Source organism: Euprymna scolopes, chromosome 38 (genome assembly GCF_053919585.1).
Source record: "Euprymna scolopes isolate OS-2025 chromosome 38, ASM5391958v1, whole genome shotgun sequence".
In the NCBI taxonomy this organism is placed as follows: Eukaryota; Metazoa; Mollusca; class Cephalopoda; order Sepiida; family Sepiolidae; genus Euprymna; species Euprymna scolopes.
In genome coordinates, this window is record NC_136519.1 from 19,083,574 (window position 1) to 19,102,933 (window position 19,360).

The 19,360-nt window shown below is 30.2% G+C and overlaps 1 protein-coding gene across 5 annotated transcripts in view; it reads right to left on the bottom strand.

Moving 5' to 3' along the window:
• Positions 1-19,360, bottom strand: part of LOC145263083 (DBH-like monooxygenase protein 1) — a 414,483-nt gene that overhangs the window by 14,038 nt on the left and 381,085 nt on the right. For 4 of the 5 annotated variants that reach the window (XR_013864474.1, XM_080119961.1, XM_080119959.1 and 1 more), the window contains 3 exons: positions 17,489-17,683; positions 12,555-12,614; positions 9,262-9,383 (listed from right to left, as the gene is read on the bottom strand). Coding sequence is in view for 4 of the 5 variants with exons in the window: in XM_080119961.1 (XP_079976087.1) it covers positions 9,262-9,383; positions 12,555-12,614; positions 17,489-17,683 (377 nt within the window). In the remaining variant the exon portion in view is untranslated. The remainder of the gene's footprint in view (positions 1-9,261; positions 9,384-12,554; positions 12,615-17,488; positions 17,684-19,360) is intronic. The other variant, XM_080119960.1, reaches the window with a different exon arrangement.

Here is a 19,360-nt window from a genome sequence, read left to right on the forward strand (position 1 = left end):
AACGAAACGAAACACACACACACACACACACGCACGCACGCACGCACGCACGCACGCACACACACACACACACACACACACACACACACAGTTTTGGTCCCAACTTAAGACACTTGTTTATCTAACCGTACTGAAGAGCTGTAATACAATGAAGCAGTCTCTCTGTAGATGTGTTGAGGTGAGCATTCTGGCGAGTGAAATAACAAACTAACACTAATGTGTAACCACGACCTTCTGCAATAATAACATTGATTACATATATTACGAAGGTCACGGTATAATGCAATGCTCATTGTGTAAATAAATGGAGCTTCTGACGTTTGACAATGTTTATCATTGAGATTTTACTTATCATAGCAGTAGTTAAATAATCCGGAGATTATAAGCTCTGACTATTGTCAGACAGTCGAGTTTACGATCCTAGCTTAAGGAAGTTGGTTGCCTAGTCGCACTGAAAATCTGTGATACATTGAAACAGTTTGCCTGTCTATCTTTCTTTCTCTCCTTATCTATATCTATCTATCTATCTATCTATCTATATATATATATACATATATATATACACACACATATATATATATATACATATATATACATAGCATACACACGCAGGACATGCACACATTATATAAACACTACACTACAAAGAAATACACGCCCCACCTACATAAAATTCATCACCCACATTTTTTGGGGGCTGCTTGCAAGGGATATATTTTTTACTTTTATGGAAATAGAAAATCTCCAAGTGCTAAAAATGGGTCTGAAATTCAGTGTCAAACGGCATTAAAAATTACCACGAGGTACATATTTTCTTTTTCAATTTATTTTCTTAAGAAATAACTTAAAATAGAATTTAGACCGTTTCTAAAATGGCCTTTTACCCGTTGATTGTGGTACGATGCTGGTCCTACGCAGTTCTAAACACCCCCCCTCCCGAACATTGCCTTCTCTCTTTCAGAAGAGGTTAGTTTATTGCTAATCGCCTTAGGCGCCCTTTCTGGGAAATGTCGACGGGGTTGCCCAGAGACTTTTTTGAAGGCCTAAGTGCTCCTCAAAGAAAACAAAAAAACGCATCAAGTGTCAATGCCACAATACACGAGAAAAATTTAGGTGAATAACCGGAAATACGAGGTGCTTTCAATAAGTTTCCAGACCTTTTTAGTACAGGCATTTAAAATTGTTGTAGACTCTTGAAAATTCAATATGTCATTGCTATACATCTTATGAGATGATTAACCAATTTTTATGATTTCAAGTTCAAATGAACAGCTACAGCAGGAATTGAAACACACCCTACTAAAGACTGATTGGCATAGCTAGTGAATTTCAAAAATGCAATCTGGACGCGAGAACACTTTAGAAGAACAATATGCAGTAAAATTCTATTGTAAACTTGGAAAAAATGTCACAGAAATGTATAAAATGTTTCAGACTACTCATGGACCATCTTGCATGAATCGAGCATCAGTTTTTGAGTGGCATAAGAGATTCAAGGAAGGCGAAGAGTCTGTGAGGGATGATGAGAGGTGTGGTAGACGTAAGGAAGTCAGAACACCAGAACTGATTGGCCAAATCAAGAATTTTATGTATAAGGACCGTCATATGTCTATCGAGACAATAAGTGCACAGTTTGATGTCAGTGTGGGAACTGTATACACAATTATTCGCGAGGAACTGAAGATGTGGAAGATTTGAGCAAATGTATCAGTCTACAACTCCATCCTTGTCACAGACTATTTGACTAAGATGGCCATCAAAACAGTTCCTCACCCTCCCTATAGTCCGGACCTTGCTCCCTGGGAATTTTGGTTATTTCCTAAGTTAAATGATAACATTAGAAGCTGTCGTTATGAGACAATTGAGGAGATGAAAGATGCTGTGACGAGGATCATTGGCACACTCACACACGAGGACTTTCATGGAGTCCCCCAGAAGTTGTTGAAACGGTATAACAAGTGCATTGCAGCCAGAGGAGATTACTTCGAAGGGGGCTAGAGTTTCATGTGTGTACTATCAATTAAAGTGCCCATATGAAAAAGTCTAGATACTTATTGAAGCCACCTCGTATAAGTGTAATTTGTCTATCAAAAAATCGACAGGTTCTAACGCGGTCTTATTATTTCTGCCCAACAAATTAAGGCACGAAAGTTGTTGATTTTTTATTCGTATGATGTTTACGCACGACGAATTAAGCTATAGCAAATTAAGATACGACAAATGGCCTCTGCAGCTTTTTTTTTCACTAAAAGTCTTCATAAAAAATGAATAAGTTTTTTTTTCAGACTAGGGCGGAATATTCAAAGATAAAAATATATATATATATATATATATATATATATATATATATAACCTTGTGATATATATATATATATATATATATATATATATATATATATATATATATATATATATATATATATATATATATATATATATATATATATATATATAACGTTGTGAATAAACAAAACAACAACTAATAAAGATGAGAATAATAGTTCGAAATAAAAATAAATTAAAAAAATATTTGTTTACTTTTCTAAAAACGTAATTTTTTTAGAACATATGTGCAAAAGTACACCTTCTTTGGCTTGCAGTTCGGACATTTGGAGAGTGCATATCAAGGCCAGCCAAATTCAATTTAATGACCGAATCGAAAATCGAAAAGATTTTTTTGTAACGAAACCAGAATTCTGAATTTTTGAATGCATGCTTTTTTTTTGTTGTTGAGAAAGTTGTTTTTAAAATAAAATAAACATTAAAAAATTTTTTTAAAGGGAAACATGAACATAAAATTTTTGTAACACATTTCGGCACTTGTGCACAGGTACAACTGTTTTGGTTTTACGTTTTTTTTTAAGTCTATGGCGGACGTCTAATAGATTGGACCCTTCCCCTATCTTTAAATTCCACAATCTATACTTAAACCCCCACCCCCCAAAAAAAAACTTTTTTCACGTTTATCTCATCGATTACAAACTAAACTTTCAGATTAAAAAAAAAATTGAAAAAAAAACAAAAAAACTTTTATCGTTGGGATCAGTAGGGTCTGCCAAACGATTGTGAAAAATGGACCGCATGTTTCCGTGACATCAGATTTGTATTAACTATACGAACTATGGAAAAGCAGAAGCGACTTAATGATTTTTTAAAACCTTTGTTTATCTTCTTCAAACTGCAATTAATAATTAATCTTTGTTATAATTTTGCTAGGTTTTAAGATTTACACAGTTTAACTATTAATAATATTATAAACATTTGCATATTAAATATGAAATACAGTTTTACTGAATGTTCATTTGGTTACCTACGGGGTTCCATATTTTGTTCGATAAAAAGAGACAAACAAAATATGAGGGGGGGGGCCTACAAAATCCATAATATTTGTGCAATAATATTTTCAAATTGGTTTTAATCTGCCGATAAAATAGCTGACAAGAGTAAAACTTTAATATTAAAAAATCTTTTTAATCGTTTTAATCTTTTAAAAATTAAGTTTTAGGAAGTTCCTTTTCTTGACAATTCAACAGATCATAGTATATATTAATTCGAAAAAAAACGCTATTTAAAAAAACATAATAATATTAAATTTATATCATTTTTTAATTGCAACTTCAAGGTAATTTTTTGTTCAATACGTGTATTTCAATTTTTAAAAAATAAATATGTTTTATAATACTTATTTGAACTCTTATGTTTCATAATAAATAGAAATGTCGATAGATTTAAATATATTTTTTTTAAATTTCGAAAAAATAAATATGGGGGGGGGACACGCACTAAAAAAATATTTTCCCTTGTATATTTTACGGAAACTGCATTTTACATGTAATTTCATTCTAAAATGGATAAGTATCGAAAATTTCACGAAAGTTGATTTTTGCTAGCTTTATTAAACACGGGTATGTTTTCACGTTCGAAATGCTTACTACATGGGAACGTTATTTTAAAGTGCCAATTATATAAACACGATTTTCGTCTCACAATTTCATTATTTTCGTACGATAAAAAAAATTTAAAAAAATTATTACTGGTTTATTTTGCCCTTCTTTTAAATGGTACAAAAGTTATATTGATAATATTAATTTATAATAAAGTTACATCGTTTTACATATAGGGGGGTAATTCTGTGGTGACTTTTGGTAGTTCCTAGGGATCAGTTTTCAATTATAACGTTGTATTAAATTTAACACTCATTTTGTGACCATTATTGACAAAAAACTGGCGGTTGTCTCACGTGACCGTCTAAAAAGGGGGTTACGGAGGAACCACGTCGTTTCGTTTGAAAGAATCCCAACTATAAGAAATTGTTAAAAGACTTTTTTTAAGAATTTGGTAAAAATTGAAATGGTCACTCTAAAAATGGATCTTTTTCAATACACTTGGAAATTTGTTTCCGACGCCAAAGTAGCACATTACAATGATGTTCGTTTTCAGCATATCAGAAATCCTATAAAAGTCGTCATTTAAAGGTGATTCTAGAGTTGGAAAGAAAGTAAAAATGTACCCTAAATAGATAGTTGGAGAGAGATAACTAAACCTAGAGAGAGGAAGGGATTAAGAAAGTTTTAGACGGAAATATTCATAAATCACGTAAGAGAGTCGCCATTTTTCTCGATAATGGCCACAAAGTAGGTGTTCAATTTATTAGAACGTTATGGTTGAAAACTGATCCTGACGATAATTTTTTTTTCATTTTCTTTTAAATCATAAAGTTAAGTTTGTAATCGGTGAAAAAACGCGAAAAAAGTATATATATATATATAGTAATTTATAAAATATATGTGGCGATTAAGCTACACTGAATATTCTGCGTTTCATCCACTATAGGATTCGTCAGGCTTATGCGCGAATTCTGTGGTTGCTTCTTGTTTTTATATATGTTGAGGATTTCTAATTAGCCAATCAACTTTCTAGTATCCACCGCGCCCCTTCCTATCAGCCAATAGGCATGCATTTTATCGAACAAAGGATCTGTTTTAGAACTAGGTTAGTGGTTTAAGGTAGACGTTTTCCTTCCTTTTTATATATATATAAATATACCTATGTGTACACACACACATGCACATATATATATATACACACACATATATATATATATATATATACATATATGTGTGATCGTTTATGTATATTCATGTTTATTTAATTTATTTATTTGCTTGTTTTCTATTGTTATTGTTAGTTTTAAAGCTATTTTGTATCGCTATCCTAGAGTAAGTTTTATTTTGTGAACAAAGTTGTTTGCTATTTCTCGTCTACAGTTTAATAGATTTTGAGGTTCTTTAAAGTACAGCATAGCAAATTTTTCATGGAGGCATAATTTACATGGGTCGTCTAAATGTCTGCACGTGGTAGCTTGTCTCATTATTTTCCATTCGACTACCGGCGAATGTCCGCTTTCTTTGAGTTCCCAGTATTTATTCGCTAGTGTTGTTTTTATACGGTGTTTTTTTATTTATTATGTATTTTCTTCATTTTTTTTTTAAATCATAAAGTTAAGTTTGTAATCGGCATAAATCTATACTTTCGTATATTAGGTTTATGTGAGTAAATGAAGTAGTTATATATATATATATATATATATATATATATATATATATATATATATATATATATATATATATATATATATATATATAAATGTAAATTGTGGAGTTTAGAGGTGGCGGGTAATCTCGTGGACGTCCACCAAATCTATTTTTTTTTATAAAACAACTTTATTTTGTATGTACTTGCAAAATGAATGCCGATACTCAAAATGTATAAACATTTCGACCCCTCCCTTTACTTTTAATTCACCAAAAATCAGGAAATTATTTTTACTTAAATCTTAGTGGAAATGTATTATTTTGTTTAAATAAAAAAAACGGTACTCCTTGGGCGTTGAGTTCCATGGCGACTAGCAGAATTATTTAATGGTCGCTTCCTTACCCCCCCCCTAGTCAAGGCTAACGCATGCGCACATGACATTTTTTATTTATTTAATTACGTTGCCTTTCGCACTTTTACAAATGTTTATTTACGTTGGCTTAACTCTTTTCATGAATAAAAAAGTAACTAAACCATTTATTGATAATTTGCCACTTCTACAAATATTTATTTATTTATTTGCGTTGGCTTAACTCTTTTCATGAATATTAAAAAAAAGTTTTACTCTTTATGAATATTAAAAGAAAAAGTTACTAAACATTTATTAATAATTTCTCACTTTTACAAACACTTTTAATTTACATGAACGGATAACTTTTTGGTAAGTATTTACATTTAGGTCCACCTTCACAATTTTCTTTTTAAATGACGACTTTTATTGATAAATAAATCTACTTCTCTGGAACGGACACTGAACCTCTCTCTCTTTTTTTTTAATAGTATTTGCAGGTAGGTATGCTGACAACAAATATCAGTTAAATTTTGCAAATATCCCCCCTCCCCCAATGGTGTTTATTCCGAAAGCTGTTCTTAACATGGGGAGGTTGGGGTGTTTATAAGGTGAACCTAATCTAAAAATAAAACAAAAAATACCAATTTTTTAAAATGAATATTAAAATAATTTCTCAGTTTTACAACCATTTTTACATAAACAACTTTTTTTTATTAACTTTTTTTTTCATTTAAAAATTAGTAAATTTCAACAAATAGAATAATAAATCATTTATCATTAATATGTGGTTTTGGTTTTGTGTGTTGAATGAAACTTTTTTCATTACAATAATAATGAAACAATTTAAATAAAAAAAATAATTCATGAGTTCGCCAAACAGAGATTTACCAAAAAATTACTTTTGTTTTAAAATCGAAAACATTGACTTCGACTCCGTTGTTGGATATTAAAAATAATAAACGCGGTTTTTAATATATTATTTTATGTTTATTCACGAGATAAAAAATGTAAAAATAAGTTGTTGTTTTTTTCCCGTAGAAAGTTGTTTTTATAACGGAATGAAAGTGGCCGCGTGGCGTACTTTTTGGCGAGCTGGCGTCCTGATGTACCAAAAAAGAATTGCCCAAATAAAGCATTGTAAATTATAACAATTAAAAAAATATTTAATTCTACGAAAATCAAGTCAGTATTAATGAATTCGATATAAATTGAAGAAACATTAACTTCTCGAACTACCAATATTATCATTCAATTAAGCATTGTTTATTTAATATTTTCACACAAAAAATTATAATTGTAAAAATAATTTCTACTCGCATATTTTTTATATGTACGATTCTAATATTTTTCTTGCTTGCATGAATGTGAAACTTCCGGCGTAACATAATTTTTATAAAACCTTGAAAAATAACACTTTTTTTTTTATTTAAAAGTAGGAATATAGAAAAATAATTAAATTGGTAAAAATTAGACAAACGTTCTAGCAGGAAAAAAATAAAAAAAACAGCACCCCTACCTCCTTTAACTTCCTAACGTCATTTTCAGACAGCCTTTCGACTGTCTGAAATTTTGGACTTCCGTATAATCCATGTGACGAGGAATTTGTTTTCTTTCGGTTGAACAAAGCGAGAATCTCTCGCGTTTGGGAGTTAATTAAGTTTGTTTAGTACAAACAAGGTACTTTTTTATTTAATTCAGTATCTTAGAACTTTACTAATTATCTTTGAAATAGACCCAGAGAATTAATATTTATCTTTCCAAGGGTTTTTACAATGAATTTATTTAACTTCCAAATTTAACTGAATTGGTTAGCTCGTCGTGAAAACATTTTTTAATAACTTTTTTTTTCACGTGTACAAATATTTTTGTTTCCTCTGGAAAATTAACTTTAGTCATTAATCTTTCAAATACAATAAAAAAAATAGTAGGAAAATTATGATAAATCGGCTTTCAAAACTACGTCCCCCTATCTTTATTCCGCCATTTTTTCCCGTACCTATTATTTTTCGTTATTATAAGTTTGTTACATTTATTTTAATTCAATAACCGTGTAACGAAAACTTTGTGTTTGTTTTTATTAAAAAATAAAACAATCTCTGTTTTGTTAAAAAAAAACAAGCAAATATTTTACGTTCATGAATGTTTAAGATGAGGACTGGTTATTCATTTATTATTATTATTATTATTATGATTATTATTATTATTATTATTATTATTATTATTATTACTACTACTATTATTATTATTATTATTATTATTATTATTATTATTATTATTCGTTTGATTATTATTTGGATTCCTCGAACTTTGCATTAGAACTGGGCACTACCTACAAATATTAAAATTTTTCATTTATTTTCATAATGTGTTAGACTCCCAGTGACTCGCTAAAAGAATCGCTCAAACTAGCGGAAAGCATTTTCATTTTTACGCTTATCATGATTAGCCTCTAGGTCACTTTTACAATTGATTTTTCCAAGTACTCTTACCACTGTGCCGCAGTGAGTACTTGGAAAAAAAGAAGGTCGGACGTTACATCGACCGAAACGTTGCGAAAATGACACTCCAAATGAGAACAGTAGTCTGAAGAATCCAAATAATATGAAGCTTTATTTTGTGCTATAAGTTTCTTAGATTTATTTTAAACACACTTTCTCAAAGAAACAAAAAAACATGCATTAAAAAATGTCAGTATTTGTTAAAAAAAAAAAAAAATATATTTTTGATTTTTAATTCGATCTCGAAATTGCATTTGTCTGCCCTTGCTATGCACTCTCCAAATGTCCCAACCGAAAACCCAAAAAGTTGTATCTACACACAAGTGGCATTTTTTTTTTCCTTTTTAATAGTGTTTTCCTTTTTTTAATTTTTTAAAATAGCAATTGTTTACAAATAACGATAAAAAGTAAACAAATCAAAAATTATTTAATTCACCTCAAGTCTCGGCCTGTCAGACTACCCCCCACCTTAAAAAACATAAAAAAAACAAACAAACAAAACAACAAAAATTAACAAACAGAAATCCTTTTTATTTTAAAAGGAGTAAAAAAAAGCCTAAAAAATAACAGCTTGCCAGTCTATCTACATTAAAATCAAATGCTTTTTATTGTTATTGACGTAAGAATCCCAGGTTGCTCTAATGACGTGCCTAAATATCACCCGAATAGAAAATCAACAGGAGCCATTTTTTATTGTTCTTGACGTAAGAATCCTAGGTTCAAGGTTGCCCTAATGACGCGCCTAAATATCACTTGAATAGAAAATCAACAGGAGTTATTTACCGGGCCTTAATTTGTCGTGCATAAATATTAAAACCCGGTTTTACATATCGAAACATGAACCACTAAAAATAAAAAAAAATAAAGAAAGCGTACATGCTATTGTTCATCCAAACTGTATTATGTACTGCAATGCCACTCGTGCAGGTAGTGGCGGTCATTTTCGGATAATACATGATATAGACAAGACACATCTCGTCCGTTGTTGCGAATCCACCCTGTAATGATAAAGAAAAGATATATATATATATATATATATATATATATATATATATATATATATATATATATATATATATATATATATATATAATTTTATTTATTTAAAATATATATATATACAGTGATGATCATATTTATTGGCACGGTAAAATAAAAGTTAAATTTTGTCTAATAAATTCTAAAAAAGGGATTAAATTAAAGAAAATAACAAAGTATATTATGTATTTTTAACTGGCCTTTCCGATGCAGCAATCGGATTTTAGAAAAAATAAATAACAAAGGAACAACAAACATAATTGCAAAAAACCCTTGCAATAAATATGATCATCACTGTATATATAATTTTATTTATTTAAAATATATATATATATTTAATTTATTTAAAATATATATATATTTAATTTTATTTATTTAATATATATATATTTAATTTTATTTATTTAAAAAATATATATATATATATTTAATTTTATTTAAAATATATATATATATAATTTTATTCATTTAATATATATATATATATATATATATATATATATATATATATATATATATATGTATATGTATATATCACACGATAATGGATAAAGGTTGCAATCACGGAAGAACGCAATAAAAAAAATATTTTTAGGCATTATAAATATAATGTTTTATGTTGCTTTTGTTATATACTAGCAGACTTCCCGGCGTTGCCCGGTCGCGGAAACTCCCCCCCCAAAAAAAAACAACAAAACAAAAAAAACGATTTCGGTGCCATTACCTAGAATCAAAACCAAACCATTTTATTCTATCTGCCTCTCGGCATTGCCCAGTTGTAAAATACGTTTAAATATATTTTAATTTATACAGTTTTTATATTTATTATTATAGAGCCAATACTCTATTGATTATTATATTGTACTCAATATACAATAGTAGTTTCAAAAGTTGAAGAAAAACATGAATATGACTTCAGTGCCATCAGCTAAAATCGAAACCAAAACATTTAGCGCTCGAACCTTAGTCATTACCATTTGAGCTATCATCAAATGAATAAGAAATAGTTAAAAATGAATCGACTTTAACGTATAAATGTATATTTGCGCATGCGTAGAAGAGCACTTTTAGTCGACTTACTCCTGTCAAGTGCCAATTTAAAATTTTTTTAACCCCTTAGCAGTTATTATCATTATTTTTTATATCAGTGGCGGGATTCTTTTACAAAAGCTTCGCCAATTCATAGTCTGAAACTTTCAATTAGATCACTCACCCACACGTCAATCTTGTTTGGGTTAATTTACATCTCCTGAGTAAGAAAAAAAAAATAGGGCACTATGCAAAGAACAACGCGTTCTTCGTGAATGTTGCCTCGGCATATTCCAGCACTTTACGTAAACCGCCGGAATTTGACAAAACGCTCAGGTAACGACAGTTAATAAATTGGAAGAAAATATAAAAAAATTTAAATCATTAAAAATAAATCATTTTAGTAAAACCATCACCAGGGACGTGCAGAGGGAGGTACTAGGGGTGCTCAAGCATCTGCCTTTTAAGACCTGTTTTAAAAGTGCCCTTTTCAAAGGAATGTATTATAGGCCTGTGACCCACCGAGACGCTGTCTATAACTATATTTTTGCTGTTTTTTTCACTTGAGCACTTGCCCTGAAAAAGTTGATGTATACATCACTGGCCATCACAATCAATCTAGCGGATTTGCAGATTCTGCTACAGTCGATGGAAAAAGTTCTTTCATTTTATCAAGAATGGAAATTAATCGGACATACATGTGATCTTACGACATTGTAACTGTTTGAAATTTACAGCCAGGAGGTGTCATCGGTTCGGAACACACCGTGACCGATTGGAAAAATTTCCTTTGAGATAATTGTACAGGGTGGAACGATAAAATTGTCGCCTTAGAAAAGACGACATGATTCCATCTCCGTTTGATAAAAACCGGTTTTCTTTTTGTTGCAGACCATTTACTACTTTGCTAGTTGTGTACAAATCTCAAGAACGACATGGGCCTTCTATCATGCTTGAAAGTGACACAATGTTCAATGAGGGAGGTCGGAGATGAATCGCTGTACAACTCATGCTCTTTATCGAAGTTATGACAGCAGGACCATTGCCAACACCCTCAAAATGCGTCGCTGGATTGCCAGGAATAAGAGGGATGTACACAGAGTGATGAAAACAAAGTGGCAGACTCTGGGTGTGGCAGCAGGATTCGGCACCGGTCCACGAGTCCAAAAAGACCCAGGCTTAGCTTCAGAACGAGTGCTACAACTTTGTACCCTTCTCTCACTACTCCCTCCTCTCCTGACCTAAACCTGCTCGACTACTTCATTTGGTCATACATCGAGAACATCACCAACACGACCACCCACAACACCAAAGCCAGCCTGACCGCCACCATCTGCCGAGTATTTGCCGAGCTCCTGCTGGCGCTTGTGAAAAAGGCATGAAAAAAATTCTGGACCTGTATCAAGCCGGTGATTGAGGCTGAAGGTGGCTACATTGAATAGATGTCAGTTCTACTACATAATCAAGTTACCTGAATTGATTTTTTCAATAAAAGTTTAAAAATAAATCTGTAGTGTCGTTTTTTTTTTAGGGCGACAACTTTATAATTCCACCCTGTACTTCCTTAGGACTCCCTGGCGGGGAATTGAAAATCTTTTAAAAAAAGGAAAAAAAAGAAACCTACTCACTAACTTAAAAAAAAAAAAAAAAAAAAAAATATTATTATTATTATTATTATTATTATTATTACTATTATTATTATTATTATTATTATTATTATTATTATTATTATTATTATTATTATTGTAGTAGTAGTAATAGTAGTAGTAGTAGTAGTAGTAATAATAATTAAAAAAACCAAAAAAAACTGAATAGACAAAAAAAAAAATGCCATAAAATAATTCCCCCGATTTCCCTCCAAAAATCTTTAAAACAAAGAAAAGCATTTTCATTTTTTATTTTTTAACACAAAATGTTTATTCATGAAACTTACCGTAGGTTGATTAAAAAAATATATATATTTATCGTATTTCTATTTTTAATCATTGAAATTACGATACGATAAACGTTTTCTAGGTGTTTTATTTTTTTCTAGCATTTTAAAATTTGATCATATTGCAGCATTTTATGTAAAAAATGAAAATTCCAAATAATTTACATACCCATGTAAATTGCTTTCTTTTTGTTGAATTGTATATGCATTCAACTTTAAAGGCATCACCCTATAAAAGAAAAATATTGTATATTACACATATGCTTATATACTAGTGTTAGAACGCTTAATCAGAATCGGGAATCGGAAAAATCAGAACTTTTTGAGGTATCGGAAAACTTCTGCATATTTTCCGATGCCAAAAACGATTCTTTTAATCATCTTTTTTAATTTGATTTTGTTCAGACAAAATCTTCCACTGCTTATAGTAATACTAAAATAATAAATATAACGCTAAAATCTATAAATCACCCCCCCCATAATATAAATCACCCCCCCCCTCCATAATATATTTTTATTTTTGAGAAAACACGTGTTTTCCTTTTTTACAGTTATCATGAAAAATAGCAACTTTATAGTTAAATATTTAGAGATTTCTGAAGAATCGGGAATTGTATTGGAATCGGGAATTTAGTATGAAATCAGTAATTGTATCAGAATCGGGAAAATATATTGGAATCGTCTCATCACTAATATATACTTAACTGGAATCCAAATGGAGTGTTTGAATTTTCAATAGGAGAGTTTGAATGACCCTCTAAACGCCATCCTCGAGTGTTTTCGATCTCTACGTTCAGGGGTTTGTTAGGACAACCTGACATGAGGTTACTTCACCATACAAGTAAACCTGGCCAAAACGTACAACATATATATATATATATATATATATATATATATATATATATATATATATATATATATATATATATATAAAGCTGAATGTCTGTGTGTGTGTGTGGTCACGAATAGGCTCCTATATGGTTGACTATTTTAAAAAACTGATTACATATAATGATAGAAGATGTATCGAGACACAGAAATGGGTATGTTTGATCTGGCAGAACGGTGGTTCATTAAAATTGTGGGGTCTGCGTTCGCGACTGGTCCACAAAGTATTGAAATAAAAAAAATAAAAAATAAAAAAAAACGTTTACAAGTGTTTTTGATATAGATGTACATAAGGATACTTTGATAAGTATGTTTTAACTTAAATAGGGATGGTATAATAAAATTGTGGGGTCTGCGTTCGCGCCTGGCCTCCATAGAATGGAAATAGGCACACACTTTAATAAAGAGTTTTCATATCTATCTGCGTAAGTATACTTTGATAATTATGTTTCAGTTTAAAGAAATATGGTATAATAAAATTATGAGGTGTTCGTTCGCGCCTGACCTCCACAGAATGGAAATATGTCACAAAGTTTAACAAGTTTTTTTTTTAATATAGATCCACAGAATATTGTGATAAGTGTTTCAGTGTGAACAGGTATGGTATAATAAATTATGGGGTTTATCTATTTTATTTTTACTTTCATCATATTTTGCTTTGGTTTTGATACCCCCAAATTCGAAACTATCACTTTACAACCCTTCCTTTTCATAACCTATCATACTTTCATAAATCAGAGTCCATTTTCTGTAGGCTGTTTTTTGAACCCAGTCAACGACGGGTACTGTTTTTAGTATATATATATATATATATATATATATATATATATATATATATATATATATATATATTGTTTTTTTTTGGGGGGGGGGTTCTTCTTCTTCTTCTTAGGTAAGAACTTTAATTTTGCTTCATGCCAGTCATGGCATTTTTTTTCTCTCCTTAAAATTTGAAAAAGTCTGGAACCTTTTTAATTTTTGTTTTTTTATTTTTCTTGCCTGATGAAATCAAATATGATTAAAACGGTCTGCACATCGTAGCAAGATATGACTGTATTTACATAAAGAGTAATAAAAATAATATAATTTGCTCTCTTTGATTGAGCACTATCAACGACCCTAGTTGAAATGCAATTATCTTTGGATATCTTTCTATCTGTCTATATATATATATATATATATATATATATATATATATATATATATATATATATATATATATATATATATATATATATATATCATGATGTTTTTAGAGATACAAAATTTAAATATTGCAATTAGGAAAGGAAGACTTTTATGATTCATAAATCAGAGTCCCTTTTGCTGTAGGCTGTTTTTGAACCCAGTCAACGACGGGTACTTTTGCTAGTATATATATATATATAACAGTATTCGAAGCCCAAACAAGATCCCATCGACACAGCTACATACTGATTCATACGAGGAAAGTGAAGTTGCCTCAAGACCAAGAGACCACAAGAAAAATATAAAAAAGTTATCTTGTCTGTTCTACTATAGCATGATTCCTCCCCTATTTTTTAAAATCTAAATTGATTCTTACGAAAGGAGAATAGAAAAAACTTCTTGGCACTATTTTATTCTATCCTATAAAACATGTTGAAAAGCCCATAAAACGAACTTTAAACTAAGAATTAGAATCAGAATTAAACCAGTCGACCACAGTATTTGTTGATCTAACCAGTACGCTTTGCTACTTCCGCCACCAAATTCTTGATGCTTCACATGTAAACTAGCTCTAAAATTTCACAGAGCTTCAAATTACAGTGGAGCCTTCCATTCAAATTGGTATAATGAAAGAATTCATTCTCTTTTCTAACCGACCGAACTAACTGGCAACCTTTTCTTCTGCACCTCCATACTGCCACATCCTGTCCACGGACACTCTTGTAAGTTAAAATCACTGGTCCATCACACTTGCAGCAAGAATTTTCGTCAACCAGGAGACCATGTTGAAGGAGATTTAGTGTTGCTGTTTCCTCTCTGTGCACGTCCAGAATAAAACTCTCATAACAACATCTCGGGAAGATATGTGTGTTTAGTTATGTTTTTTCATGTTTTAAACGTTTTATGTTTTATAAGTGAAAATGGTTGAATCAACTTGTAAAGGGGGATATTACATTATTTGTTTTGTTTTTATCGTTTAGTTGTTTTTTGTTTGGAATCACACATATTGAAGTGGAAACAGAAAATGGGGGTAGGAATCATGCTATGTTAGCGCCAACTGGTCAATTAAGTAGCGGAACATTAAGATTCGCCTGCACGGCAATACACTGGCTCATATGAGGAATGGTGAACCTTTGCCAATTGATGTTACCCCAAATACCTGCACATAGCTGGATATTCCAACAAACCAGATGAATTCTTGACCTAGAATCAAGTAAAACTAAGATACAAGAAATATATTCAGTGCAACTACACTATAATAACGAAATTTAGAAAATGAAAAAATCGATTAAAAAACAAACAAACAATGGTATACTAACTTTGTGTTAATTTCAACTAAAAGACATGATATCTACTTAATTGGTATGTCAGAAATAATTAAATATTACCGCATTATTTAAAAAAAAACATGAGTTTTCGATCTTTATCATAAAAAAACCCTCGTTATATTCTTTTGGGAACACGTGGCATAATAACAAGGGAAGTAACCCAGTTATGCTAAAACAAGACAAATAGCTCATATTATGATTCTTAACGCAAAATTTATTTAAAAAGTGTCAATAGTTATATACTATTTACCTCCCCTTGGAAATATCCGGTTTTTTTTAACCAAACATTTTATTTTCACTAATCTTTGGCAAAAAGTGTTTTTTTTAAATATTTTTTTTTATTTGATCGTTTTTCGTAATTTTTGGATACATTCATTATTGTAAGATGACAATTAAGAAGAGACCATTGGTTTGCTCTGAAATTCAATATTAAAAATTTCGCTATTATAGTGTAGTTGCACCGAATATTCCATGGCATAATTAACGGGTCAATTGGGGTAGGGGTAGGGGGTAGAAATGAATATTCTGTACTGATATATCAACTAGAGTGATAGTCCGATTCCAATATGTTTCCTGATTTTGATACAATTACCGATTATTCTGTTCTAAATTTCCAATACAATCACCGATTTCGATTCTTTTTAATTTTTTAAATATAGAGGCGTTTTTGTTGGAAGGGGAGATGGTCGGATTACCGCGAAAACTCATGTAAAAATTGCATATATTTTCGTAATTGTAAAAATACACTGATGGGTGTGACCTGTAGAGTTAAGTTTTACTGTTCGTTTAAAATCGATAAATATTTAATCATTGCATAATTAATACGAGCCATAGAAAATCAAGTAAAAAAAAAAAGAAGAATAAAAAAAAACGATAAAAAAAGAATCGTTTTGGGCATCAGAAAACAGGCTCAACATTTTTCGATTCCGATACCGACTCCGATACCCTAATAAGTTCCGATTTTTTCGATTCCCGATTCCGATTAATCATCCCAACACTAATACCAACTAAAAAAGTTTGAGAGATAAAGGATAATTTTAGTTGAACACTGGGATGTCTATGTATCTTATGTTCGCCCAAGGAAGAGGCTCCTGCGTTACTAAGTCTTTATGCTAAAATAAAAAAATAAAAAAAATGTCAACAGATTATTTGTACATATATGCGTTAACGTGAAATGAAAATTTTGAATTAAAAAAAAAAAAAGATTGGTTTCCCATTCTAACCAAGTGTGGACGCGAGTATACAAATACCGAGCCGTATGCAAAATGACGTCATGGTAGAGGAAAAGAAAAAAGACTATAAAAAGGAGAAAGCTCACGTTAGAGATGTTGTTATTGTTACAAAAATAAGGACTCGAATTATTACTTGCCCTATGTTCCTTTGCGACGCACTCTGCTACAACGTGTTGGGTCTACGTGCGTAAACGTGTACGGCGTTACATAACTTTTTAAAACATTTTAAGAAAAAGAAAAATCAATATCTCGTAAGAGAGACAACCGTGAAAAAAAAAAACTATATATATATATTTTTCTATTAAAACACTTTCTAGTTTGAGACGGTTTTGTTCTTTTTTTTTTCTTTACTTCATCGAAGAAAATATTATTTAAAAATGAATATAATGGTGAACACTGGCGAAGAATGATATTTGTTCAGTCAATTTTGGACGGAAAGTGTAAACTTGTGCGACAATAATTCTTACCGGAAGAAACTCGATTTCTTTATTCAAGAAAACCGATTCTTGATAATTAAAATCGTAGTTCCTGTCAGCCGCAATCGTAGAAATTCTTCGACCGTTTCGAAAGTGGGTAAATATAATTTGTTTGGTGAGATGATGTCCGTGAAGAAGCACTGCGAACATTTTAATAGCATTGTTTCTGTTTTGATTTGGGTAATCCTGTTGGAATAGAAGAGGGACACAAAATGAGTGACTTTTACAACTTTCTTCGTGATTTGTATTACTGATATACAGTTCTTAACAGGAAAAAAAGGCTTTCAGACAAGACAAGTGTTTTACGCAATACTACTAGTAATATATTTCTTGGGTACTAGGAATATAGACTTCAATATGTTAATGTAAATCTTGGGCACTTTGTTTTAATATATATATATATATATATATATATATATATATATATATATATATATATATGTATATATAAACAGTTGAGCTACGCTGACGAGAGGTAATTACCTGGAAACACGCATGTATGTAGATTACTGTTTTAAAAAATAATAAATAAATAAAAATGTTATATACGTCCAAACAAATTAAAGCGCGACTTTCTAAGTAAATAAATACTTATGTTAATGTAAATCTTGGGCACTTTGTTTTAATATATATATATATATATATATATATATATATATATATATATATATATATATATATATATGCATAGATCATCGTATAACGAATAGATCACTCTCTGACTGACGTAATGAACATTTAAAACTAAAATGTTTAAATTCAACGTTATTTCACGCGGTTAATGGTAGCCGAATGGATTAGGTCTTCGCTAAATCGAGCCAGAGATGTCTCGTGATGCGGGGTTCGAATCGTTCGACTAGTATTAATAGTGACACCCTGCACTGAAGATTCCGGAAAGGATGAAACACTAGTGTATGTAGGTATTTCATTATTATAGTATAAAATAATTATGACAGCCCCTTTAAGAAATTTGTTTCTTATCGTTGAGCATTTTCAGTTGAATTAAAGTCGGTCAATTTAGCTCTTATGCATAGATCATCGTATAACGATTAGATCACTCTCTGACTGACGTAAATGAACATTTAAAATTAAAATGTTTAAATTCGACATTATTTCACGCGGTTAATGGTAGCCGAATGGATTAGGTCTTCGCTAAATCGAGCCAGAGATGTCTCGTGATGCGGAGTTTGAATCGTTCGACTGGTATTAATCATGACACCCTGCACTGAAGATTCCCTGTAGGTATTTAATAATTATTATAGTATATATATATATATATATATATATATATATATATATATATATATATATATATATATATATATATATATAGTTTTTTATATTTAAAATGTATTCAGAAAAATATAAATTTTTAAAATAAAAATTTATTATTTGAACAAAGAATACAATTCAAAGTAATTTCCTTGGATTAAGGAAATTTCTTTTAATTGCAATCGTTGTTCAGATAATAAATTTTTATTTTGAAAAATTATATTTTTCTGAATTTCTATCTTGTATATTGAGCAATTCTTATTTGTCTGGGATTGTCTTATATAAAAATATTACCTTCTAAAAATATTTTGTAAAACTTGATCCCACAAGATTCAATGCTATGTGATCTAATTCATCTCATTATATATATATATATATATATATATATATATATATATATATATATACACATACATATATATACATATATATATATATATATATATATATATATATATATATATATATAAGAGGCGGATGTAGTTTGCTTGAAGCATTGTATAGTATGTAGTTAAATAGAATGTTTAGAAGGCGGTACAATGCAGAGGTAACGGAAAGACACAAGCTGGAGCAGGTGAGAAAGTTTTATTA